The sequence below is a fragment of the Schistocerca serialis genome, chromosome 5, assembly GCF_023864345.2.
Source record: "Schistocerca serialis cubense isolate TAMUIC-IGC-003099 chromosome 5, iqSchSeri2.2, whole genome shotgun sequence".
In the NCBI taxonomy this organism is placed as follows: Eukaryota; Metazoa; Arthropoda; class Insecta; order Orthoptera; family Acrididae; genus Schistocerca; species Schistocerca serialis.
Window position 1 is genome coordinate 165,215,740 of NC_064642.1, and position 26,702 is coordinate 165,242,441.

A 26,702-nucleotide genomic window follows, 5' to 3' on the forward strand; every position below is an offset into this window, starting at 1 on the left:
CTGAAGTCATGCAAATCATGCTGGTTGCAACTGGGTGGTTCAGCTATCTCCTGGTCACAGTTTGGTGATGGCCTTTCACGCAAATAGAGAGGTTGTTGGTCTTGCCCACGTACCGTATTTACTCGAATCTAAGCCGCACTTCTTTTCTGGTTTTCGTAATACAAAAAACCGCCTGCGGCTTAGAATCGAGTGCAAAGGAAGCGGAAGTTATGAAAAATGTTGGTACGTGCCGCCACAACTAACTTCTGCCGTCGAATATATGTAGCGCTACGCATGCATGTTTTGTAGGCACAAAGATAAATACTGGTGCCAAAACCTCTGCGTCAGTAAATAAATTTAAAAAAAAAAAGTGGAAGACGAGCTTTTTTTTCTCCGCCGCGAGTTTCGACCACTGCATTTTCATACATTATCCAACGAAGTAAATACAAATTCCGTATTGTTCATCTTCGAATGTAGCACAATTTCAGTGTACTACGAAAATCTGACTGGCAAGACTGTTTGGGATGTTTGTCAATATGGCCAACTCGACGTTCTGAATTTTTTCCTATCTGTGAGAAGAGATGGTTGCTAATAGGAACCTGATGAAATTTGAATCACATACAGTATTCTCTTCACCATAAGAATAATACGAATATAAACATTTTGCCATGTATTCTTTTGTGTTTTCTGCTATCTCATTTAAATCCTGTCTGCCTAATAAACTACGAAACTAGAGTGAGACAACAGCAAAAGCGGAAGAATATACGTATCGTGTCATGTTTATATTCGTATTATTCTTATGCCTAATAGTGATACAGTCAGAAATGAAGCACGGCAAGTGACTAGATTTTTAAATCTAAGATGACTCTAATTTCTGTGCAGAATTTAATGTAATAAAGAAGCGGCCACAAAGATTTTCAAATGGAGAAAAATTTTCGCCTAACTATCGTTCAGAACATGTTCTATCATACGCAGTCTATTATTTGATTCTTGCTGATCATTATCAAAGAAATTAGCAGTGTAAGTAACAACAAATAGCAGTCTCTTGCCATTGTTTCGCTAATGAGATGATTCCTCTCTCTTTTTAATTGTACGCGGCGGTAGCGCGCACAAAAGCAAGCCATGCCGCGACAGGCCGTAAACACGCACTATCAGCATGCGACAAACAATGCATGACACAATGCAGTAATGCATTTTCAGCTTAGAGTGATGCAAACACCTATAACAAAGAAAACGGCACTTATCAGATCAAAGCAAAATAAGCAATCGACTCAAACCAGACGAAGCACGTGAAAAAGGAAGGGTACCCGTATAAATACGGACGGAGCACCTGACACATTACCTACGTGGTAAAGCTTAACTGCTGAGCTTACGACTCAAACCAAACTACTGTAGCTGTATCGTCATTCATTCGACCTAAATGCACCTACGAAACCCCTTCCCTTTCCATTCTCTCCCCTTTATGACTCCCCCCACCCAAACACCAGAATGGCCTCACAAAGTTGCACCTAGCAGGCCATTATTCTATCATCCATCATGTCCCTGTGAGTTTCCCACTAACATCCTTCCCTACCCTTACCCTGTTGTTCCTACCCTTCCCTACTCCCAAGCCTCTTCTGTACCCCAGTACTCTTCACAGCTGAGACCGCAGCTCACTTCTGATGCAGCTGCAGTTGGGCCTTAGTAACCAGAGGTGACAATACCATGCATGTGAGTTATATATGTGTGAATGTGTTTTTGATTTGTCTACATCTGATGAAGGCCTTAGACCAATAGCTAAATAGTATCTATCATGAAGGACTTAGACCAATAGCTAAATAGTATTTATCACTACTTTTTCAATGTGCCTGTCTGTAGCTCAATGCCTCCTCTATGTTGGGAGTAACAATCTATACTTTCAATATTGCTGTTTTTTCCATCCTGGATTTTCCATTGTTTGAAACACAGTAAAAGGAACATTTCTGAAATGCTTAAAATAAGAGTTTAATTGTGGACCTATGTAAAGATGACTATGAATTACAGGGCAATTACTATTACATCTACTTGAATCAAATCTAATTTCAATAGTCAATTTTCCATCTTGTGTGAAGCTAAATAGTTGGACACTGATTCATAACATTTTTATAGACAGTTCTCAGGTTCAAACAATTCATGTGTATCCAATTGCTAATGGACTATGTGATCATGATGCACAATAAATGGAAATAAACAGTATGGCACCTTATGAGCCAGAGGTAGGTTCAAACAAAGCAGTGAAGCTTACTAAAGAGAACAGGATACAAAGATTCAACAGTATGTTAAAAGTGGTAGTATGTGACAAGGCATATTTAGAAAGAGATGCTAATGTCAAATTCAATTTATTCCATAGTACATTCGTATCAATATTTGAATGTTGCTTTCCTAAAAATTATCCAGAAGATCCATTAAAAAACCAGGTAAGCCGTGAATAACTAAGGGAATTAAAATCTCATGTAAGAGGAAGAGGGAAAATTTTGTACAGGCCAGAGCAAGTCAAGGTCCAGCATTAATTATATACTACAAAAAATACTGTAGTATTTTAAGAAAGGTCATTAAAATTTCAAGAGTATGCATGTCCTGACAGAAATAAACAATGCAGGTAATAAGATTAAAACCATATAATACAGTGTCAAATGGGAGACAGGACAGCCAGACAGTGTACATTTTCCATAACAATAACTAAATGATGATGTTGTGGCTGATAATTCACAAGCTGCAATTACTTTTAATAACCACTTTCTAAATATAACAGCAAATATATGATTAAATGGTTCAGTTGAAGGAGAAAGACAAGGTTAAAAATGTCATTCTACAAAACTTTAAGCAACTAGAAGTAGCATCAACATCCTTCACTGAAATTAATGCAACTACAAAAATTCTAAAAAACAAAAGCTCTTGTGGGGTTGATAGCATTTCAAACAGAATTCTGAAAACTTGTTTCAACTTAATAAGTAATGTCCTTATTGATATATGCAATGTATCACTGGCACAGGTAAGTTTTCCAGACAGACTAAAATATGCAATTATTAAACCACTTCATCAAAAGGAGACAAGACACACACTTGAACAAATATTGTCCAATTTCCTTACTGACATCTTTTTCCAAAAAATTCAAAAAAGTCATGTACTCAAGAGTAGTCATGCACTTACGTGGAAACAGTTTACTTAGTACGTTACAGATTGGATACCAGAAAGGTTGCTCAACTGAAACTGCTATTTAGACATTCACTCATCAAATAGTAGAAGCCTTAAATAATAATATATATCCTGTTGTTATTTTTTGTGATATCTCTACAAAGTCTCTAATTGTGTAGATTATGTTACTCTCAGTAGACCTTAAGTCTACTGGAACTGATGGCTTTACACACAACTGGTTTCAATCATACTTGGCAAACAGAATGCAAAATGTTGTGCTGAATAATTCAGATAATGTCAGAAGGGTAGAAAATTTTAGTGACTGGGGAAAAATCACACAGGAAGTGTCACAGGATTCATTTTTGGATTCATTCCTATTTCTTCTCTATGTGAATGACCTTGCACTTAACAATGAAAAAGCAAAATTGGTACTTTTTGCTGACAATACTAGTGATATAATAGACCCTATTACAGAGAAAGCAACAGAGGAGTTAGTAAATGATATTTTCCACAGAATTATTAAGTAGTTCTCTGAAAATTAACTCTCCTTAAACTTTGGAAACAAAAAAAGAAAAATAAATAAAGAAAACACTACATTCAGTTCTGTTCAACAAATAGAGTCACAGCAACATGTAGCACTGAGCAGGAGTCAGAAGTAGAGTAGAACACTCCAAATTCTTGGGTGTACATAATGATGAAAACTTGAACTGGAAGAAGCTGTATAACTGAGTTTCTCAAGGAGTTAAGTTCAGCTACTTTTGCTCTTCATTCAATTGCTAAACTTGGAAACAAATTTATCAATCTCTTCACACATTTTGGATATTTCCACTCAATAATGCTGTATGGAATAATTTTCTGGGATAGCTCATCACTTAGAAAGAATGTACTGATTGCACAAAAGCGAGCAGTAAGAATAATATGTGGTGTTACTCCATGGACATCATGTAGGCACCTCTTCAATGAGCTAGACATTTTAACTATGCCATCACAATACATATTATCAGTAATGAAATTTATCATAAATAATCCATCACAACTTATGATGAACAGTGATGCATATACCCACAACACTAGAGGGAAAAATGAGCTTTATTACCCATTGTTACAGTTGTTAGTGGCTGAGAGAGGAGTTAAATATGCAGTAGTAAAAGTTTTGATCATTTGCCCGATAACATAAAATGTCTGACAGATAGTAAAGCAAGTTTTAAATCTAATTTAAAATTACAATTCCTTCTATTCCATTAACGAATTTATACTTAAAAACTGGTAGGCAGTAACACAAAAAAACCTAGCTTCTAATTGTAGTTAATGAGTAGAAATAAAATAACAATGTGTTCATTAATGTTAACACTAATCATGTAACACATCCTGTAAACTGACTTGTTCTACATCATTTCAATACAATAATCACCCAAATGATCTATGGAACAAATAACTAACCAATTAACTAAAGTAGTAGGAACTGTCATAAAAGCCAGAATACTAAACTTTATTTAAATAACAATATATTTTGCAGCTTGGTGGCTGTGCCATTAAGTGCTCAAACCTAGACAGTTCTCACGACATTCAGCTCCGGCAACATTTTGTTTACACGAAAATATTAAGCTACACCACAGATGGGATGTACATCAAATCCAAGTAAGACAGAGCAATAGTCTTGGCACTGAAGGAGTAGGGTTCAAACCCCATTCATATTTAGGTTTTTCATTATGTCCCTACATGATTGTGGTGTATAGGAATGGTTCCATTGAAAATGACACCACCAAGTGTCTTTCCCACCCTTCCCCTATCTAAGCTTGTGCTCCATGTCTATTAAACACATCATTGACAGGGCATTAAATCTTATCAGTATCATTATCAGTAATTTATTTGTTCAAGGAATATTTTACAATGATATAGGATCTGTCAGTATAATACAAGGAAAACATTAGTCATATCTACAGACATACAAATATAAATGTATTTAATGAGAGGACAGGAAAGATCAGCCATGGCCTCCTTGAAGGAATCACCTTGGCATTTGCCTGAAGTGATTTAGGAAAAACACAGAACACCTAAATCTAGATGCCCAGACAGGGCATATGCTGCCATCTCCATGAATCTAAGGCCCAAGTCTTAACAAATGGACTACCTCAGCAGGTCACACCTAACATGCAGTTCTATTACTTTCGCTTATAACCAAAACAAGTTAGTTTATGGAAATAAAAAAATTAATAAATAATTGTACATTGTTCATTTAACTTAATAATGTAAAAAATAATTAAGCACTGTGTATATAGCCTTGCCACAGAATGCAAAGTACATTTGCCACTGATTTTATAACCATGACAATTCCCATGCCTCCCTTGCCCATTAAAATGGCTGAGCACACCAGTTCTAGGATCATAGCAAGGCAATGAGATACCAACTCCTCTAAGACTATGAAAGTAAACAATCAGGAACAAAGCATTGTCTGTCACTGATACTGAGACGGAGCCAGCAGACTTTCGCACTCCTGCTCAAGCAAGCACAGGTCAGCTGCAGACTGTCACTTGTGTTAGCACAAATTACAGTCTGATATCTCTCAGGAGACTGGCTAAATTTGTGAAGAAAGCTAATATTAGCTTTGAGGTATTGGTAAAGCTGACGATTCACAATGACATTCAGAAGATTGAAAGGCATCCTCTGATCAGATATGAGTGGAGGGGCAAAACTAAGAGGCTTAATTCATCCTGTGAAGAGCTTGATGTAAACCCACGATTTGCAGTAAAACATGGAGACTTCCTCAGACAGTTCAAGTATTCACAGCACACTGGAAGTAACCACTTGTGAGAGCTTTCGTTACAGTTAGGTAAAACTCTAAGATCACAAAATGAATTCAAGCCTCTCGGAAACTACTTATTACAAGATATCAAAAGAACAAATTACGAAGAATGAAAATATTAAAATACTAGTTGTTAACTGCCATAGCATTCACAGCAAATCACTTCAGGCAAATGCCAGGCTGATTCATTCCGGAGGCCATGACTGACTTTTCCTGCCCTCTTCTCATTAAACACATGTTTATATTTGTATGTCTGCAGATATGACTTACGTTTTCCCTGCATAACCCATCTCTTTGCAAGAAATCACTCATCCTCATGTAATACAAGGAACTTAGAGTTTGCTAAAACCTGAAGCAGAAGGTATAAATTTATTTCCAAATTTTACAGCTAACTTTCAGAGAGTAAGTACAAAGTAGCATGGAAACTACAGTGTGTCTCAAATGATAAGGAATTCTAAAATTTACAAGCTATGTTTAACACAGGATACTCTTGAGGGAAACCCCCCCCCACACACACACACACACACATGGGTAGGACTTCAGCCCGACCTGTGGTATGCTGGTATGGCACTCCTAGAAATTCAGATGCCCTGCAACACAACAAGTACAGTCTACCAGCGACTGTCTCATCACAAGTTGACTACCAGCAATAAACATCAGACACTTCACATCCACTGTCAGTAGACATAAGCATATTTATCAGTAGACGTACGGAAAGATCCGCACAATACAGCGATGGGAGCATCACTCCAAGTGGCACCAAAACAATGGAACTATTTTCCTTCACTGGTCACAAGCCACCTGGAAACCAACCATGTAATCTTCTGCTGTGTAGGCGTAACCCAACTGCCCAACGCATAGCCAACAGTGTGTGCTTTTGCCTACCTCCAGTTCTGGATTGGATTGTTTGGGGGAAGAGACCAAACAGCGAGGTCATCGGTCTCATCGGATTAGGAAAGGACGGGGAAGGAAGTTGGCCGTGCCCTTTCAAAGGAACCATCCAGTTTTGGATGCCAGCTGTCTCCAAGAGCAGGTAAGCAGGCAGCACTGCCAACCACAGCCTTGAAGGACTCTGCCTGCAGGTCCAGTGTCACCTTGTGATCGCTCTGAGTGGTCACTGCTTAACAACCTCAGCCTCATGGGTCCAGCTCTGTACACTCCACTAGTTACTACATCATTACTGTGCAGGCTGCCACTGACCACTGTCTCATGGAACTCAGCATTTACAAATGCTATGAGAAGTTTCCTATTTCAGTGATCACACACAGACTCTCGGAGAACTTCCTATTGGTGGATACAGTGTTAATCTTATTTCTGATTGTCAAGTAGTGACTCCTCTTTTCTTGTCATCAAGCAATGACTTCTGTTTTCTTGTTGTTCATATTCCCTGTTCAGTGACATAATAAAGCACTGTTCATCACTACTGTTGGCATGTCAGTAAGTGTGTTGCACCCTTTACTGTCACATACATAAAGGAGTGACAATTTGTAGTTAGGTAAAGACAAATATTCACAGGTTGTCAACAAAAAGTCCAACACAATTCGTGAGACCACGGGTAGAATTGACAAACCACAGGAAGATGAGTATGAGTATACAGAAATGAAAGACCCTCCATCAAGGAAAAAACATAAATACTGACTTCCCAAATGTAAGTGGAAACAAGGGAAAGAAGCAGCATTCCTCTTCTTCACATGCTCACACAGCAGACCCTTGTTCATAACCATAGTGCTTACTAAAATACTTAAAACACTGAGTGCACATGCACTTCACAACTTCAGAAGAGTGGCTTTCAGATGTTATATTTTTCTGAGTTACAATTTCTAGGACACAAACAAATTATTATTATTATTATTATTACTATTACATCAAGACATTTAACATATTTTATTTCTGTTATTATTAAAATTGTAGGCATCTGTTTTATGCTAGAAGTGAGCATGATGACAAGTTATATTTCAGAAGGGGTTGGGGAGGTAGGGGAGGGGGGGTAGAAAAGGAGTAGAAGGGCAAGGGTAATAAATGACGACCACCCTCCTGCCCCCCAGAACCAAACCCTCATTCCATGCCTGTGAGGACAACAGTAACAGTCAGGTGTGGACTTATGTTAACAACCAAATAGTTCTATAGGCCATCAAATTGTGACACACCAGGTTTAAAATCATTCAAATAAAGCCTATGTTTGATATCATGGAAATACTCCTCCCACACCAAAAACTCTCCCCAAATTTCATGGTACCACCTGGAGAATGTTGGAGCACTGATATAGGAAAGTTTCTGGTGACTGATGCTTCCATAAAAAGGGCTATGCATGAAGTCTACAACAAATCCTACTACCACATCTTGACACAAGATCTACTAGACAATCGTAGGGTGTTCTGTTTCTAAGTAAAGTCAATGAGTGAATTTGAACTCTCAATCCAGTTTCTCATTAATTGTTCTATTGTAAGAGACAAAAGTATATGGGAGCTTGAAGAACAAGTCAGAGTGCAGAACTGCAATGATGCTACTGCCAACCACCAGGTGCTGGTCATTGAACTATATGATCAGCACCTGTGTCATCACACTACAAGCTCCCGAACAAGGCCACCAGCCTGACGTCACAAAATTGACACAGTTTGGCTTACCTAGTGCTAGTTACACCACACCTTTTGGGTATCATCACACTCCAGATGCTTTGATGTGATCCAGGAACACCACTGTTACGGTAGAATCAGCAGTGGGAAGCAGTATTTAACCATGGCCGAACCAGCTCATCATCGTCCGACTAGATGGGCAGTAACTGATACCCAGTCTGTGTCAATCAGCACTGTTGCCATAACTCTGCTGCCAAAGTGTTCCAAATAAGTGACCTATGCCCTTTATGAGCAGCCAACACTGCACCCCACATACCCAGCCCCACTCTTCAATGTCAGTCCACACTTCGACTCCAGGCAATGGTATTGCCGTGCCACTGGGATGAAATGACCTTCCACAGTACAAAAGACATGGTACCTGCTAGTGACCAGGACTGCACCAGAGAATAGTGCATGCACTCAGAAGATTGTCTGAACTGTACGAATTAGTAAAGAACTAATAAAGAATAGCATCTTCACGAGGATCTGTCTATGCTGCTGTCCGCATCTCCAACCTCCGACAAAGAACCCAGCCCACATCCAGCAGTACATCTTTTTCTCTTCTATATTGGTGAATCTTGAAGATGGAAATGAAGATGAATAACCAGAAGACAGAAGACAGCACCATGGTTCCACAGCAGCACATTTCTGAAGCGGAAACAGAAATGAATAGATGAAGACAGTGATTTGTAGAATCTGGGACAGCAAGATAAGTAAGTAGCAGCACAAACTTTTATACTATCACTCATGGGATTCCCTAGATCCTTTAGCTTGATCTTTCCCTACTTTTTCCATAACATCGGGGTTAGATATCACTATAGTGTTATAGAGATAGTATATAGAGATCGGCGAATATCAGATTGACCACATTGCCATCTCCTATTTCGTACAGAAAGAGATCCATGATGTCCAAGTCCGCAGAGGGGCGAACATTGACACAGACCACTACTTAACACGCATTTAAGTGAAATTCACCCCAAAAAAATTCTATCCGAAGAAAACACACATGATGAAATTTGACACACGAACAATCAAAGAAACCAATCTGAAGGAGGAGTGGGAAAAGGAACCAGCTGACTCTTGGGAAAAATTTCGAACAAAAATTGCAAAGAAGGCAAAAGAACTGATCCCATTGAAAAAGAACACAAAACACCCCTGGTGCGACTCTGGATGTGAAAAAGCACTGGAAGAAAGAAAGAAAGCCTTTCTGAAGTATAACAGTAAAAAATTCCCAGAAAATCTAGATCACTTCCACAACACCAGAAGACAAGTGACAAAAACAATCAGACAAGTCAAGAGGAAGTACCTCAAGGAACAGTGTGAGTCTATCGAAGAAAATTTTCGTAACTATAATGTACGAGACTTCTATAAGACCCTTGCTGGGAGAATCAATGGATACGGCTCACGAAATCTATGTTTCAGAAAATCAGATGGAAAACTAGCGCTCACAAATCGGGAAAATTGTGAGGAGCTGGCAAGATACTTTTCCGGACTCCTCAATTGCCCTGAACCTTCTTCAAGATTCCCTCAAGAAACTGCTATCTACACAAATCCAGAATCCCCACCACCTACACTAGAGGAGATCCAAAGACATATTCATAGACTGAAAAACAACAAGGCATCCGGAGAAGATAATATCACTGCAGAACTACTTAAAAATCTTGGACCAAATTCCCTCAAAGAACTCACTCAAATCATCACAGACATTTGGCAGACAGAAAAACTACCAGAAGATTGGAAATGCGCCCTAATTCATCCACTGCATAAAAAGGGAGACATGGCAGATATAAACAACTATCGAGGAATCTCCCTTCTCCAAGTCACTTATAAAATCCTCTCAGCTTGTCTTCTTCAACGAACACAAGAACAACTCGAACACAGTATTGGTGAATACCAAGCTGGCTTTCGCCCTCACCGATCCTGTACAGAACAAATTTTCAATTTGAAGACAACACTAAAATACAAAGCAGTCAGAAACAGTCCGATCATTTGTTCCTTTGTTGATTTCGCAAAGGCTTATGATTCAATCGATAGGCAATCTCTCTTTATTATCCTTGCGGAGCTAACACTCGATCCGAAAACCCTAAACCTTATCAAAGAAACGCTCACAAACACAACTTCTAAGATAAAATTCCTGGGTGAAATATCAGAGCCCTTCCTGATCAAAACCGGCGTCAGACAAGGTGACGGCTTGTCTCCACTCCTCTTCAACCTTGTCTTAGACAAAGTCATCCGAGAATGGGAAAAAGAACTGAAGAATCAAAATTACTGGAAGCCTATACAACTAGGAAGATCTAAAGATGGTATTAAAATTTCATGCTTGGCATTTGCAGATGACGTGGCCATTCTAGCAGAAAACGAGACCATAGCAATTAAACAGATAGACATTCTCAAAGAATGCGCCGAAAAAGTTGGGCTACAAATTTCCTTCCAAAAAACCAAATTCATCTGCTCAAAATTTGAAACTCAAAAACTGACTACAAAATATGGACAAATTGAGAGAGTTCCATTCTTTAAATACTTAGGCGAGGTCCTAGAACCCACAGGGGGAGAGAAAACTGCACAAAAAGTTCGACTGCAAAAACTGAAAAGAGCATACTGGAAAACCCACAACATCTACAATAAAAAGTGTCTCTTCTTTCACTCAAAAATACGACACTACAATACAGTAATCAAGCCCGAAGCACTATATGCCAGCGAAACACTCACACTCCATAGAAAAGGCGACCTGGAAGGCATCCTGAAAGAGGAACGCAAAATTATCAGAAAGATTCTTGGCCCAAAAAGAACGGAAGATGGATACAGGTTACAGTCTCGAAAAACTACAGAAAAATTATCTAACCTCGCCGCAGACATCCGGAAAAGAAGACTAAAATTTTACGGTCATATCCACAGACTCCCAACACCCAGACTCTCCCACAAAATTTTAATATACATTGAAAAATTGAAAACCATACCCTGGATACAAGAAACCAAAACAGATCTAGCAAATGCACAAATAAATTCTTCAGAAGTTATAAACAGAAATGTATACAGGCAAAAAATCAATAGTTGGAAAGTACAACCCGAGAATGAAGTTTGCAAGAGACAGGGGACAAAATGGACAGAGGAAAGAAAAAGAATTCATGGGGAAAGAATGAGAGAAGTTTGGAGAATTAAAAAATTGAATCGGAAAAGCTTTGCGTGATCCGTATGGGTCCAATCGCACATAATAATAATATAGTGTTTGGTAAGGGACCAATGGCCAAACCGTTAACTCCGATAATATGAGCCCAGTGCAGTTTCCCTGGGCACTCTGCCCCATGCACTGAGTCACATGTCGTAATATGTTGGGTTTGCCACAACAAAGGGCCATACACCAGCCAGTATAGAGAGCATGTCTGGCTAGGTGTGGCAAACCTTGGGTACCCTGAAAACTTTGGTAATTTCATAGGCATAAGCCAAAAGAAGCATAAAAGTAACTTGTATAGTAGTAATTAGAGATACACGTAATGTAAGATTTAAGATTAGGGCTATGCCAGGAATATTAGGAGATTTAATCTGGAGAATGCGACGCCCAAGGAAAATAGTTATCTTACACTACTTGGGTCATTAAGGCAGGTTTAAGCCACACTAAGATGATGATAAATTAGAACTAGAATTAAGAGTCATAACAGTATTATTTGGTTAGGTTTCACTGTCTTCACATTGTTTGGCATTGTCTCAAAGCAGCCAAAGAACAGAGATACCACACATATGTGAGATGAGAGTCACTGATCTTGACATTGTCTTTAAACCACTCATGGTTCCTCGAGAAGCAATGTTCATAACAACCGTAAAACCACCAATAACAGCCGACAAAGTGAAAGAAGTTGCATAGCTGGAAAATCAACTACTATGAGATGTTGGAAGTAAGAGAATTAAAGGAATTTTTTCTTCGGCAACACAATTAAGAGCTGTTATAGCGCCTGTGGTCAGGGAAGAATTAAGGAAAGCACAGGTGAGGCAGATATAGCGCCTGTTGCTGGGAAAACATGAGGGTTTTTGTACAGCACCTGTTATACTGCCAAATGAAGTGGTGCCACTGGATTACTTGTTTTCTCTTGAAAAGAGAAGCATGTGTTTGTGAAGATACTGAGGTTTATTGAGAAGTACTGGAGTTTATTGTGAAACTGAGAAATCAGACTGATGAAGTATTACATACATTTAATGATGTATTGTGAGAAAGAAAGTTCTCTGAAACCGTGATCAAAGAAAGAGTACCAAATATCTATTGCTGTTGTAAATAAACTTTTACAAACTGCAAAGGTATCAGAATATGGAGCAAAATGACAGTGTGCAAACCACAGAGTTTACACAAGCCAGCTCATTAGCTCATAGGGCAGCACACGAATAAGTCTTTCTAAATAGGTCTGATTTGTTCCACCCACCAGGTTAAGGTATAATTTAGCTCACAGTACGTATACTCTCCTTGTTAGTCAACAATGATAAGTTATAAGTTGTTAGCATAAACTTATAGATAGATTTCATTATTTGGCAGGTCAATAGTGATAAAGTAACAGTATAGCTTAACTGAGGGAGAAGTGTACAGGTCATCAAGTGCGGCTTTTTAATGTTTGCACTGGACAGTGGGTCATATTGTTTGTGTACATGCAAGTTACTTCTTAGTGTTACAGCTGAGACTTCTGTTCGAGTTGTTAGAGATATGTGATGAACATAATAGGTGAATGCAGGAGACACGAGTTTAGTATGCAGAAAATAAGCAGATTAGAGTGCCTTCCTGATTCCCATTGTGTATCCAAAAAGAGAACAATGTAGCTGATAACAGGACTAAATTGAACTAATGAAACCAATGTGCAAATGAGAACATATGAACTCAGTGGTTGTGAGAAAGTGTAGATAAATGCTAGTGAAGGTGGACAAGTAATGCAAAATGTAATACTGTGAGTGGATGAACAAATACACAGTGGCAAAAGTGTAAACTAACTAGTGGTTTTTTTCCATAAATTCCAAGGGTCTCTTTTCTTTGCAAAAGGGAGAAGATTGTAATGGACAAAACTACAGGGGAACTTGAAGCAGAAGTCACAAACCCACAGCTGCAACAAGGCCACCACCAGGCTAGCAGTTGCTCATCACTGAACAGTATGATCAGCAGCTGTGTCAACACCATGAGCACTGGAACCAGACCACCAGCCCAACATCACATAATCAGTGCAGTTTGGATGGCATACTGGCTGTTACTCCGTGCCTTCCGGGCATCAACATGCTCCAGACACTTTGATGTGACCGAGCGAGGTGGCGCAGTGGGTAGCACACTGGACTCGCATTCGGGAGGACGACGGTTCAATCCCGTCTCCGGCCATCCTGATTTAGGTTTTCCGTGATTTCCCTAAATCGTTTCAGGCAAATGCCGGGATGGTTCCTTTGAAAGGGAACGGCCGATTTCCTTCCCCATCCTTCCCTAACCCGAGCTTGCGCTCCGTCTCTAATGACCTCGTTGTCGACGGGACGTTAAACACCACTAACCTAACCTAACTTTGATGTGACCCAGAAACAAAACTGTTGCAGTGAAATCTTCAGCAGAAGCAATATTTAACCAAGACCAAACAAGCTCATCACTGTTCAATCAGCTGTTGCCCAGTCTGTGTCAATTAACATTGTCGCCTTAGCTCTGCTGCCACAGATCACAAACATGGACCTCTGCCGGTTTGCCCAGCCTGGGCAGCTAACACTGCACCATTCACTCAACCCTGCTCTTCAATGTGGACCCAGACTTTGATTCAGGGCAACACTGTCACTGTGGGATGACATGACCTTACACAGTACAGAAGATGTGGTGGCCCTTTGTGACTGTAGCACAGCCACATCTTGCATCTCAGCTCACCTTGCACACCAGAGGTGCCAGTGTATGCACACCACTCTCCATATGTCGACACCTGCAGCTACAGCGCCAGAATATTACGAGGGAACTCTGGGCCACACCAGAGAATAGAGCAGACTCAGAAGAATGTCTGAACTGTACGATTTAGTAAATAATTAATGAAGAGTTGTTGTATCTTCACCAGGACTTGCCTCTGGCGCTGCTCACATCCCTCATCTTCAACAGAGAACCCAGCTCACACCAAGCTACCTTTTCTCTTTTACACTACTGACAAAGCTGAAGACAACAGATAGAAAACAAAAGTATTATGTCCAAGAAATGGAAAATCCATGATGGAATGTAACAATATTACGAAAAGGATAGTTGCTACTCACCATATAGTGGAGATGTTGAGTAGCAGATAGGCACAACAAAGGCTGTTACAAGATAAGCTTTCGGCCAACAAGGCCTTTGTTAAAAATAGTATTGTGGCTTCTGCTGCCAGAGTCTATGGTCATGTGTGTGAGAGTTGTGTTTTCCTGTGTGTGTGTGTGTGTGTGTGTGTGTGTGTGTGTGTGTGTGTCATCTATTTTTGACAAAGGCCTTGTTGGCCGAAAGCTTATTTTGTGACAGAAATATTAAGTTCCAAATTTAAAAATGCACTGAAGATTCTGTTATTGCAGCAGTGCTTGACATTTGTGCACTCTTTCACATGAGTGATATTGAAACAAGGACTTTCAATATTCAAAAACAAAAAAAAGTGAGATTACTCAAAGCAAACATGACACCAAGCCCTGAGGGAAATTGTATGAAATTTTTACATGGTGAAAGTATCCCTTTTCCTGCTTTATACGATTGAGAAGATGCATACATTTCCGATAAAGTGAGCTGCTTCGTTTTTATCAAAATTGCTAATAGAATCATTATTTTAACAAGTCGTGTTGGAGAGATGGTTCGAATGACTGAGTTGAATCAAGGTGATGCAGAAACGTGTGGTCAAGCTTAAGCAAAAATATAAATTGTACTTCATGAGAATAATTATTTCACACTGTACCACACAGCTGCAGTATTTCCATTAAAAAGTATTTTAATTAAAATCCTACAATTTGTTGAGGATGTCATCACAAGGCACATATAACGGTTTCCCATAAAACTACTGTTAATACATACAATATAAACTCAAACCTATATTAACTACCCAATATCTTACCAGTATTTTGAGAACGTCATTTGGAGTTTTCCCTTCCACATTAATACCATTCACTTCACACACTTCATCACCAACGTGAATGAGTCCTGAGCGATCTGCTGCTCCACCATGCATGATACGTGCTATTACTATTTTCCCTGTCTGCTCATCCGTCTTGATAGTTGCACCCTGTTAACAAGAGAAACTCATGATACCATGAAAAAAGTGAGGAACTGAAGCTTAACCAGACACTGATAGATGTTCATGTCCACACGTATGCACACATGCATGCACATATGAGCTCGCGCACACGCTCACGCTCACTCACACACACACACACACACACACACACACACACACACACACACACACACACATATCAATATAACAACTATCTCACACAATGGAGACTCCAGGTTGGAATATCAACAGTGTAAGGAAAGGGATAGATTTTTACTTACTGTAAAGATGACATGTTAAGCTGCAGATAGGCACAATTAAAAGACACTTGCACATTAGCTTTCGGCCACATCCTTCATCAGAAAAAGAAACGCCATTCATTCACACAAGCAAGCACACAAATGCTGGTCCGAGCTCCCAGAATTGACACTTAATGTGTGCTGAGGTGTGCTTGCTTATGTGGATGAAAGTTGTGAGTTTCTTTATCAGATGAAGATTGTGGCTGAAAGCTACTGTGTAAGTGTCTTTTGATTGTAACAACTTAATCACAGAAACAGTATGTGACCTACATTCCAAAATTTTTGCAATATTTGTAATATCACAATTTTACTAATAATGTTACAAAAAAATTCTTCTCTCTCTCTTGTGGAGTGTACCTTAACAAAATTACGTGGGAGATTAAGAATATTATTTATACTTCCCCCTGTCTCTTGTACATCATTGGCAAATAAATCATAATGGAAAGTACTTATACAATAACAGAAACTGAAGGAAATCATTCACTGTGGAAATGAAAGAAGGACCACACAAAACTTATCTCCCACATTTATTGCTTTTGTTTATAAAAAGTTATGTTATCAAATTCCTAGCAGTTGCACAAGGATATATGGTGCGGAAATAGAATGAGGCAACACATGGCCAGAAAGCCATTCTATAATAAATGAGAATATTTGCTAGTGGAGAGACAGTAAACAAACATGTCAACAAAAATCTGAAAGACAGTCCCAAATAAAAAAGAGAGAAAAAGGACAAACAGCATACTCAGTCACAATATATGTTCCGCCATACTGGACACATTTCCGTATCATGCACTTCCTTTCTTATGAACTACCCATTGTCCTGGTTATCATTTGCTTTACATTATATACCACTTGCTAAGAGACATCTGATAAGTTACTTCTCTCTTCTAACACAGTTTTCACAAGGGCTGATGAATACAAAGACTCAGCTCTCAGTCTAGGTGCACTGTTGACATTTAAAGACTTTATCTGTAAATAAACAACACACTTTTCCTGCCATCAATGCATACACATGAAGTGTCATTTTCATTCATTACTTTGTATTAAGTAATATAATAAAAATTAAAACAGAAAATTTAAAAATTTAAGATTTAACATAAATCTAAGCACAGAATTGAAAAAGAAAACAACAATTTTCAGTACAACAAGCAAATAGTCAACTGAACCAATAATAATGTGATATGATGAATATGAAGTTTCAAGCATTCAGTATCAATCTTTAAAAATGACAAAGAATCCGAGAGCATTGAATGATTAATGTGACACAGGGCACATAACATCACCAGTCCGGCAAGAGGAACAGTAAAACCACAAGATAGACACATAGAATACACTAGTGATTAATGGAATGCAAATATATTAGGGATGATTATTAAAAAGTAAGGAAGAAATTGGATGCTAGGAGGAATGGAGAGAAAGGAAGGGGTATCTCATGAAAAAAATCTTACAAAAAATAGTATTTATAAAGAGATAAACTGAAAGAGAGAAATAAAAACAAGACTACAAGATAATAGCAACAGGCAGACGATAAAGCTGAAACTTACTTAGAACTATGTGCCAGACCGGCTTAATTCTGAAACCATGCCTTTCACAGGTCTAGTAAGGTGTTAGACACGATTTTTTAGAGAATTGTGAAAAGACAGTTGCATAAATAATTTATGAACAACCAAAAACAAGAATTCTGCACTTTGAGATGGGATACCCAAAAAAAAAATTTCTTAAATTTGTGGGTAAAATAATAGGACACTCACTGTCTGTAATAATAAATCAATATCCTGAACATGGCTGTTTTGCAGAATTGCCAAAATGCACAGAAGTAAAACTACTGTTCAAAAAAAGATCAAGGGAGGATATGAAAATTTATCAACCCATATCCCTTCTTCAGTGCTGTCAGTATTATTGGAAAAAGCTGCTGCTACCCAAATTTCAATGAAAAATATGAGACTATTTTGAAAAACCAATTTGGCTTCCAGTGTGATAAAAGGACTACAAACATAACTAACAATTTTGCTGACAAGATAGTCTCACATCAATAAACAATTGCGTCTACAATGCAAAAATTAGTTAGTGCCACTTGAAGTGCAGCAGAGGTACGCCATCTTGTCATGCATGGTCACCCCATCATTAAGTAGTTGGTAAATTAAAATAATGAAGGAGAACTGGAATCATATGTAGATGTATGTAAAATTTTTTTAGGGGGAGATTGGTGAAAACAGCATCTGATCCAAGTGAAGAATCATGAGATATTTGAATTTTAATTTAGCTTAATGATTTGAACTCATGAAAGTCAGCTGTGGCCACAGACAGCCACTGTCAAAGAGAAGGGTTCAGGTGCCCACAAAAACGCAAGTTAGCATGACAGGAATTCAGACTACAGCTTCTGAAAGTTTCAAGGCTGATGTAGAAATACTAACAGCAACTAAAATAAAAATACTGTGCAGTTTGCAGAGACAGATAACCCTCGGTTAAGACCTGATAGTTGAGTCCAAGGGAGCACACAAGGAAGAGGAAAAGTAGTGCATTATAAAGTTACGAATTGTCATAGTCAGGAGGTAAGAGAGACAGAGGTATGTGAAATACTGCCATTTATCGTTCTGAGAGTGTCTCCACTGGAGTAACAGATTTAAGTTATTAGAACATTGAAAGCATTAATAATCCTACAGCGGATCATGTGACATAACTGAAACCCACGTCAGGTACCAATGTGATATACTATTCTTACGTACACTCAGTTCTTAACTATGGGAGTTTTTTCTGGGGATTTAAGGCACAAATCTTGAATAACATTTTTAAACTGCAGGAAAGGGCCATAATAATAGCTACAAGTAGTAGTTAGGCTCAGTTTAAATAACTGTGGTGGAAAAGATTTTAAATACATCTGTTTAAATACGACAGCTAAAATGTTCTTCAGAAGTATTGCGCACTACACAGTCAAAGATTACTTAGAGATTCACAATACTGATTAATAATGAAAGGTGATAACTACATCATCTTGTTAATTCACAATACTGTAACGCTTCTGCAAGAAAACCATGTGCTGATATCTACATTCTCCCTTGAGTTCAACATCTCAATGGTCATGGGGGGATGGGGGGGGGGGGGGATGCTAACAGTTTTCAGATGAACTGAGGGGGAGAACATAAAGAGTTAGTTATCAGAATGGACTGGAGTCAGTTTCCAAACAGACTGGAGTTAGTGCAAGGGGTATAGCAGCAAGTGCGTGGTTCCAGAGTCATTAGCAGGAGTCCTTGATGTATAAACGATGATGAGTAAAACTGTGTTTGATGTGCTTGAATCATGCAGTGATGAAAAGTAAAACTGGTTTATATCGGAGAACCAAATGAGGCAGTGCTGTTTGGAAGACACTGACCTCACAGTCAGGGGGTGGAGCTTGCTTTGTATGGTTATCCTGATTTAGGTTTTCCTAAGAGACTTTAGGCAAATGCCCAATAGAAATTTAGAAATATTTGAGGAAAACAGTTCTGATACTCATAATAATAGATATAAATATAATTTTATGCTCCCTGGACATCATTTTAACTTATGTACCCAGACTCCCCAGTATATGGAAATGAAAATTTAAAATAAATTATACACTATGAGTATGAAGCTAAATTCATTGAAACAAACAAGCTAAATCATACTCTACTTCAGCAAAGCTACCACTCTGTTGAAGATTTTATGAAGCATGAACCGAATATTTGAGCAGGGTGTAGTCTTGTTGTGTAAATGTAGCTGTCTGTTTACAAAAAGTTACATTAATGTGACTTTGCAGACTTTCTCGGCATGACATGTCTTGAAAGTCTCCTCAGTTTTGCTGCCTTACGTTAATGTGACTTTGCAGACTTTCTCGGCATGAGATGTCTTGAAAGTCTCCTCAGTTTTGCTGCCTTATCCTAAAATAAACTTGATTCCATATTTTGGTGATCCAACTGTCCACTACCTTCAGAAGAACTCAATGTTGCTGAGTCCCACTGAAAACTAATGCCGAGGCTGCAGATCATCCTCCTACATAGGTCTTCACACCGTACATGACGCTTATACAGCCCATCACAGTTGCTGCCCCCTAAGATTGGGCACGTAGCACCACCCTAAGAAGAAAACTGGTGGCAACAAAGTATCACACTCAAAGACTATTTTCACTCTTGAACTGGCTGCAATGAGTTTTATGCAGGGTAATTTAGGTTCCATATCCTGTTAAGAGGAAAGCCATCTCTATTAATCAAATTGTCTGCCAACCTAATTTCAATTGCCTCTTTATAAATACTGTCCCAAAAACTGGAAGTTTTGGCAGCTATCACAGTCTCATCAAATTTCATCCCACATCCCTCATTTAAGCTACATTCTGCTACAGTCAATTTTTCTGGCTGTTGTAGCCTCATATGATGGCGATGCTCCATGCACCTTTCCTGAACTCCATGAACCAAATGGCCGATGTAAGATTTCCCACACTGACATGGAATTTTATATATGCCAGGCTTCCTAAGCCCCAAATCATCTTCTACAGAGCCAAGTAGTGCCATAACTCTTAAAGTTAAAACTCCTTAAAATTCTTCCAGTCTTAAAAGATATGTAGCCAACATAAGGCCACAGATCCATGCTCCACTTTGTGCACATCTGGAGTGGTCCAAACTCTACAACCCAATGAATCTGCTTCTCAGAGTATCCATTTTCCTTAAAAACAGCCATCAAAGGTCCAAGTTCTTGTGTTAAACTGTCCGTGTTGGATATGCCATATACTCTGCTTATCAGAGTCCTATGGAGTGACTGAGTTGTTATGGTGGATGGCAACTCTTAGCATGCAGATACCGATTGAATGGAGTTTGAAAGTGATGGGATATTTCCACTTTTGGATGTCATGGTTTACAAAAAACAAGATGGTACACCGGTAAGTAGTGTTCATCGAAAGCCAACACACGCTGATGCTACGAGTTGCCATCCACCATACCCAACACAGCGGCCTCCTTACGACTCTGACATGCAGAGCATATGCCATTTCCAGCGTGGACAGTTTAACCCAAGAACTTGTACATTTGATGGCTGTTTTTAAGGAAAATTGATACTCTGAGAAGCAGTTTCATTGGGTTACAAAGTTTGGATCCTCCCCAAAAGTGCACAAAGATGACCACAGATCTGTGGCTCTTTTTCCATATGCTGGGGTCATATCGTTTAAGACTGGAAGAATTTTAAGGAGTTGTAACATTAAGAGTGTGTTCTGTCCATCTTCCAACATTAGAGCACTACTCAAGCTCTGTGAAAGATGATTTGGGGCTTACAAAGCATGGCATATATAAAATTCTGTTTCAATGTGGGAAAGCTTACATTGGCCATCTGATTTGCACAGTTCATGACAGGTGCGTACATGGAACATCGCTGTCATATGAGGCTACAACAACAAGAAAAATCAGCAGTAGCAGAACATTGCTTAAACAAGGGATGCGGAATGAAATTTGCCGAGACTATGATAGTTGCCAACACTTCTGATTTTTGGGACAGCGTTTATAAATGGGCAATTGAAATTAGATCTGAAGACAATTTGATTAATAGAGGCAATGACTTTCCTCTTAGTGCAGGATGTGCAACCCTGTACTTGCCCACATTGAAACAGAAAGTCCTTAGTGCAGCCAGTCCAAGTGTGAAAATAGTCTACGAGTGCAATATATCATTGCCACCAGTGTTCTACTAAGAGTGGCACCACCTGCCCAGTCAGTTCTGGAGAGCAGCTACTATGATGTTTGGTACATGAGCCACACTCGGTACAGAGGGCTATATAGGATCTGCAGGCTAGGCACAAGTTTTCAGTGGGACTCAGCAGCAGTAGCATTCTCCCGAAGATGGCAAACAGTTTGATTACCAAAATATTGAATCAAACACTAGGAAATCCAGGATGGAATGTAACAATTAACAATTAAAATATTGAATCAAGTTGATTTTAGGATATGGCAGCAATCCAAGGACATTTCCAAGTCACATTAATGCTAAAATGCTGCTCCATATTATTAGCTGTAGTTTTGTATCAGTGAAGCTGCATCATTCATTTTTGACGTGTCTCCTGAACTCGATTCAAATGATTAGAGCCTGTATGTTATGAGAGAATACATTATAATTCACAAAAAAAATTTCTGATTGTTCTGCAAGTCAGACACAATCACTCAAAATTACTGGGCAAGGTCTCAATGTGTGTGCAACTGACATCTCCATATCATACATAAATAACAAAGCCAGTATGTTACACTCACTCGCCCAAGCTTCTAATTATCAAATGGAACTGGTAGACAGCTGTTGCAAGGTTTGGGGAAGGGGGCCCCATAAATGAGAGCACTGTACTGAATTCTTAGTCATGGACACAGAGTTAGCTGTGGTATTTGTGAAGACTGCTGCACTTAAAATACAATCGTGAGGGACACCATTCTCTCATTCTAATACAAGTATCACTAACTGCACCAGCACTATCCACCTACAGTTAGTTAGACAGGAAACTCTATCACAAAATTTTGGGTGGAATATTAAAATCATGTGAATCTTTCCTATGTGATATAATGATTTAAGTCTTGGCCACATTTCAGTCACAAACAGCAAAAAATATAGTTTCCAACACTTGATTAAAAAGGGGCAGTAAAAATTTCCTCACTGCTGAAACAGAAAGTGCAACTGTCTCTCTTGGCATCTGATAACTTTATAATGGCAAAAAGCTGTTCTACTTTAGCAACAGCAATAATATAAGCATGCTGAAATATTATCTGGACTATGCATCCTGAAGTGGTCTGGATACTTCTATTACACATTTTAACAGCAACATAGCACCTCCCACCTGTTCATGTAATCCTTCTTGCAGACTCACATACGGCTGTACACTTAATAGAACGTTATAGGGCATTCAGTAACTCTTCTGCAACAAATCAATGGCATTTTCCCCTTGTTAACCAAAAGACTTTCAACATCTGGTCTCTTTCTGAACCTCTGTCTTGCCAAAGACCTGGCCCTGATTAAACAGCAGCACTTTTCATCCCAACATTGAAATTATCAGTCCACATGAAGATGATATACGCCATCCTCAATTAACCACGCCACATATCACCTCGAAAGAAGGTCACAATTTTGGACAAACTGTATGAAGTAGTAGGCACTTTTATGCCAACATGTGATGAGTAGCTTATGAATACAATCACAAATTCAAATACACCTTTGATGAAAGACATGTTATGTAGGGAGCAGAGTACAATTTCAGTACACCACAATAACTAAAATGAAGGACTACTCTCATGTCAGAGTTTAGAATAGAGCTTCAAAGTTGATATCTACTGCAAGAGTATGAATCCTCTGGCATCAAAGTCCATGGAAGACTTGGAGAATGGTCAATGAGTTACACGTAGGTATGGCACTGGTGAAGACCAATATAGCAAGATGAGGGTGACATCCTTTGTGACTGTAGTCGGGTCCAAGACATGTTACATATTTTGGGTCTGTTTCTCTGTTCCAGTGTACACTTGAAGATCTAAGGAAACCAAATAAATGTGCCTATAATGTAGCTCCATATTGGGCTGAAAACAGGTGAAAGGTTAACAATTTCTGAACACAAAGAAACAGAAAGATAAAAAAGGGATACCAATGGGGGACAGGCTGTGTGACTGATGTAGACACGAAAGGAAGGGAAGTTTGAAGTACAATGTTCCATTCATGATAAAAGTCAGTTGACAGAGCACATGCTTGAACCAGTAAAGGATGGCAGAGAAAATCAGATTTGGTCATTCGAAATGAATCATCACAATACTTGAATAAATTGAGTTAGGGAAACAATGAAAAATTTAACTTTAGGCTCAGTAATTCAGTGTTTTTAAGTGCCAGACTATGGATTCAAAGGTCTGGGGTTCAATTCCCAGTCAGACCTACAATTTTTATGTCACTTATCACTTCTTTCATCTCTTGCAATATTTGTTAGTAAATGTTGAGTCGTGCCATGGTTCAGAGCCCACATTTAATGGTAGGTCCCATATAACTGTCTGGGTACGTTCGGAGAAAGACAAGGACACACCAACTGCAATACGACCTTGCCTAGTAAATCATTGTGATGTTCATATCAACTTGAAGACAACTTTACATTATGGAGAACTTAACTCAGACTGGTCGGACAGGGATTCAAATGCTGTAGCTCTTGCATGTAAGTAATATGCCTTAAACATCGTGCCACCTTTATTGGTGCGTTAGTGACTTTGTAAATTGAGTTCAAAGCAGGATTTGCTAATTCTAGGATGATATTGTGATACCTACAAATAACTGATTGATCTAGTTTGCTCTGCTGAATTCCTATTTTGGTCAGTACCTTCAAAGTACAACTCAAATCAAAAAGTGCTCACAGACAGAGAAGTTTTCACAGGAGAGGCTATCATCAACCACATTCCACTAAGCAGTGTCTCTGATGGTCAAAGAGAATAAAAAAGCCTGATTACCAACCCCATAGTTATGTTGAAATGTGTGTGTTGCCATGTATTCAACACATACAAATGTTCTCGTTACCTAATTGGGGTTGGTGGACTAGTGGTAAAATGCATGCCTGGAAACCAAAAGGTTGCAGGATCGATTTCTGGCCAGAACCCAGAATATTCCATCTGTATTTAACCTAGCATTCACCTCTCCATCCTGTGAAGATATGCCAGAAATGGCACATGGTTCAGATTCTACATAAATATGCAGAAGCCTATTCACCAGTCCGATTACTGAGGATGAGGGATACGCAATTTGCCAAAGTGGTGTCCAACTGAAAGACTTGTACCATGTCATGGAAGCATACGGACTTATTAATCTGGTTATCTGAAGCTCTCAACAACTCAGTCTTCAGGTATTTAATAGTAGTGGTCACTACAAGCCTCATTATATGCAGTTTCATGAATGGCCATGTATCTTGAGGAATACATACAATTATAAAGGGAAAGCAACCGCTTATCTGTAGCCGACTGAAGTGTGGCACATAGAAACACACAACAGAAACCTATTTAAAGCTTTCAAGCTCTTGTTCTTTCTCTTGTAGAAGTACATACATTCACATGCACAACCTCACAGATACCCAAATGCACACACCTGCAGCCACAGCAAGGCTTACCGTAGACTGGCCACAGGCGTGTGCAGTTGGGCATCTGTGTAGCTGTGTATGTGTGAATGTAAGTAAGTCTACTAAAAAAATAAAAAATAAAATAAAAAATAAAATAAAAAAAGAGCAAGAGCTAGCACACTAGCATAAATAGTTTCCTGTTGCACGTTTCTATGCACCACATATCAGCCAGATATAGGTGAGACATTTTATGTATTATTACATCCAGGAAATTGCATTGTTGTTATCTTGAGAAATATTTATTTTCGGATACATACACGTTAGCACAGCAATAACTGGTAATAGTGTGGTGAGAGGAATAGATAACGGACTAATATGTATTATTAGTAAGACAGTCATTCCACTTTTAGCTCCTTCCCTTAAACACCATACTTTCTACAGTGGCTGTGACATTACAGCACAGAAGTGTAAGCATTTTTCAAATAGGTATCTTACGAGTGCAAATACAAACTTCTACCCTTTTCTCCAAATGTACTCAGAATCCGTGTGTGTCATAATTGATTAGAATTAAGAAGCAGTAAAATTAGTGAGATTTGGCCATCTTCTTCCCTTTTTTCTCCACTGAGATGAAAAGCTTATGATGGCCATGGGTTACTCGACAGTTTGTGTGGTTCCTTAGGCAGAGCTCACAGTCCTTGTTTCAAAAGCAGAATCTTCAGACAAAACTAGTGATGTGTAATCTGATGGTTTAGGCTAGATTTCTCAAGTTTTTTTTGTATTTTTTAATAACACATTTGTACTTTGGTAATAATGGTGACAAATTCACACTTAGAAAAATGTTGACTGATTTACCTTTGTCTGCTGTTTGGGAAGATGTAGTTATTTGTGTACAGGATGTTATCAGCTCTTATAAATTATTGGAAGAACATGATAAGTTTTAATATGGAATTGCAGTAACACCTCTTTTGCTAGTACTATTTACCTGTGACAGTGTAAAGACATTAATTTTTGGAGAGGCTTTCTCAAAGTGAATGAGGTCGTCACTGAAATGCATTGCCTTATGTTACATGTTTTAAATTGTAAGAGATTGCCAGGGGCAGATGTGGACTCTGACCACAATTTTTTGGTTATGAATTGTAGACAAAAACTGAAGAAACTGCAAAAAGGTAGAATTTTAAGGAGATGGGACCTGGATAAACTAAAAGAACCAGAGGTTGTAGAGAGTTTCTGAGGGAGCATTGGGGAATGATGGACAAGAATGGGGGAAAGAAATACTGTAGAAGAAGAATGGGTAGCTTTGAGAGATGAAATAGTTAACGCCGCAGAGGATCACGTAGCTAAAAAGATGAGGTCTACTAGAAATCCTTGGATAACATAAGAGATATTAAATTTAATTGATGACAGGAGAAAATATAAAAATGCAGTAACTGAAGCAGGCAAAAAGGAATACATCATCATCATCTTGGACAGTTTCCAGCCACTGGCTGGGTCTGTCGGGAACACAAGCCTCTCCATCGTCTTCTGTCTTTCCACCATTCCCCCTCTTCCACCTTCGTCCAGTTCTCTCCTCTTCTCGTCACGCATTCCTTCACTCCCTTCACC

The 26,702-nt window shown here is 38.8% G+C and overlaps 1 protein-coding gene across 11 annotated transcripts in view; it reads right to left on the reverse strand.

The window, feature by feature from the left end:
* LOC126481648 (MAGUK p55 subfamily member 7) overlaps positions 1-26,702 on the reverse strand; it is a 270,264-nt gene that overhangs the window by 167,141 nt on the left and 76,421 nt on the right. For all 11 annotated transcript variants that reach the window (XM_050105568.1, XM_050105560.1, XM_050105567.1 and 8 more), the window contains one exon: positions 15,597-15,764. In XM_050105568.1, the coding sequence (XP_049961525.1) occupies positions 15,597-15,764 (168 nt within the window). The remainder of the gene's footprint in view (positions 1-15,596; positions 15,765-26,702) is intronic.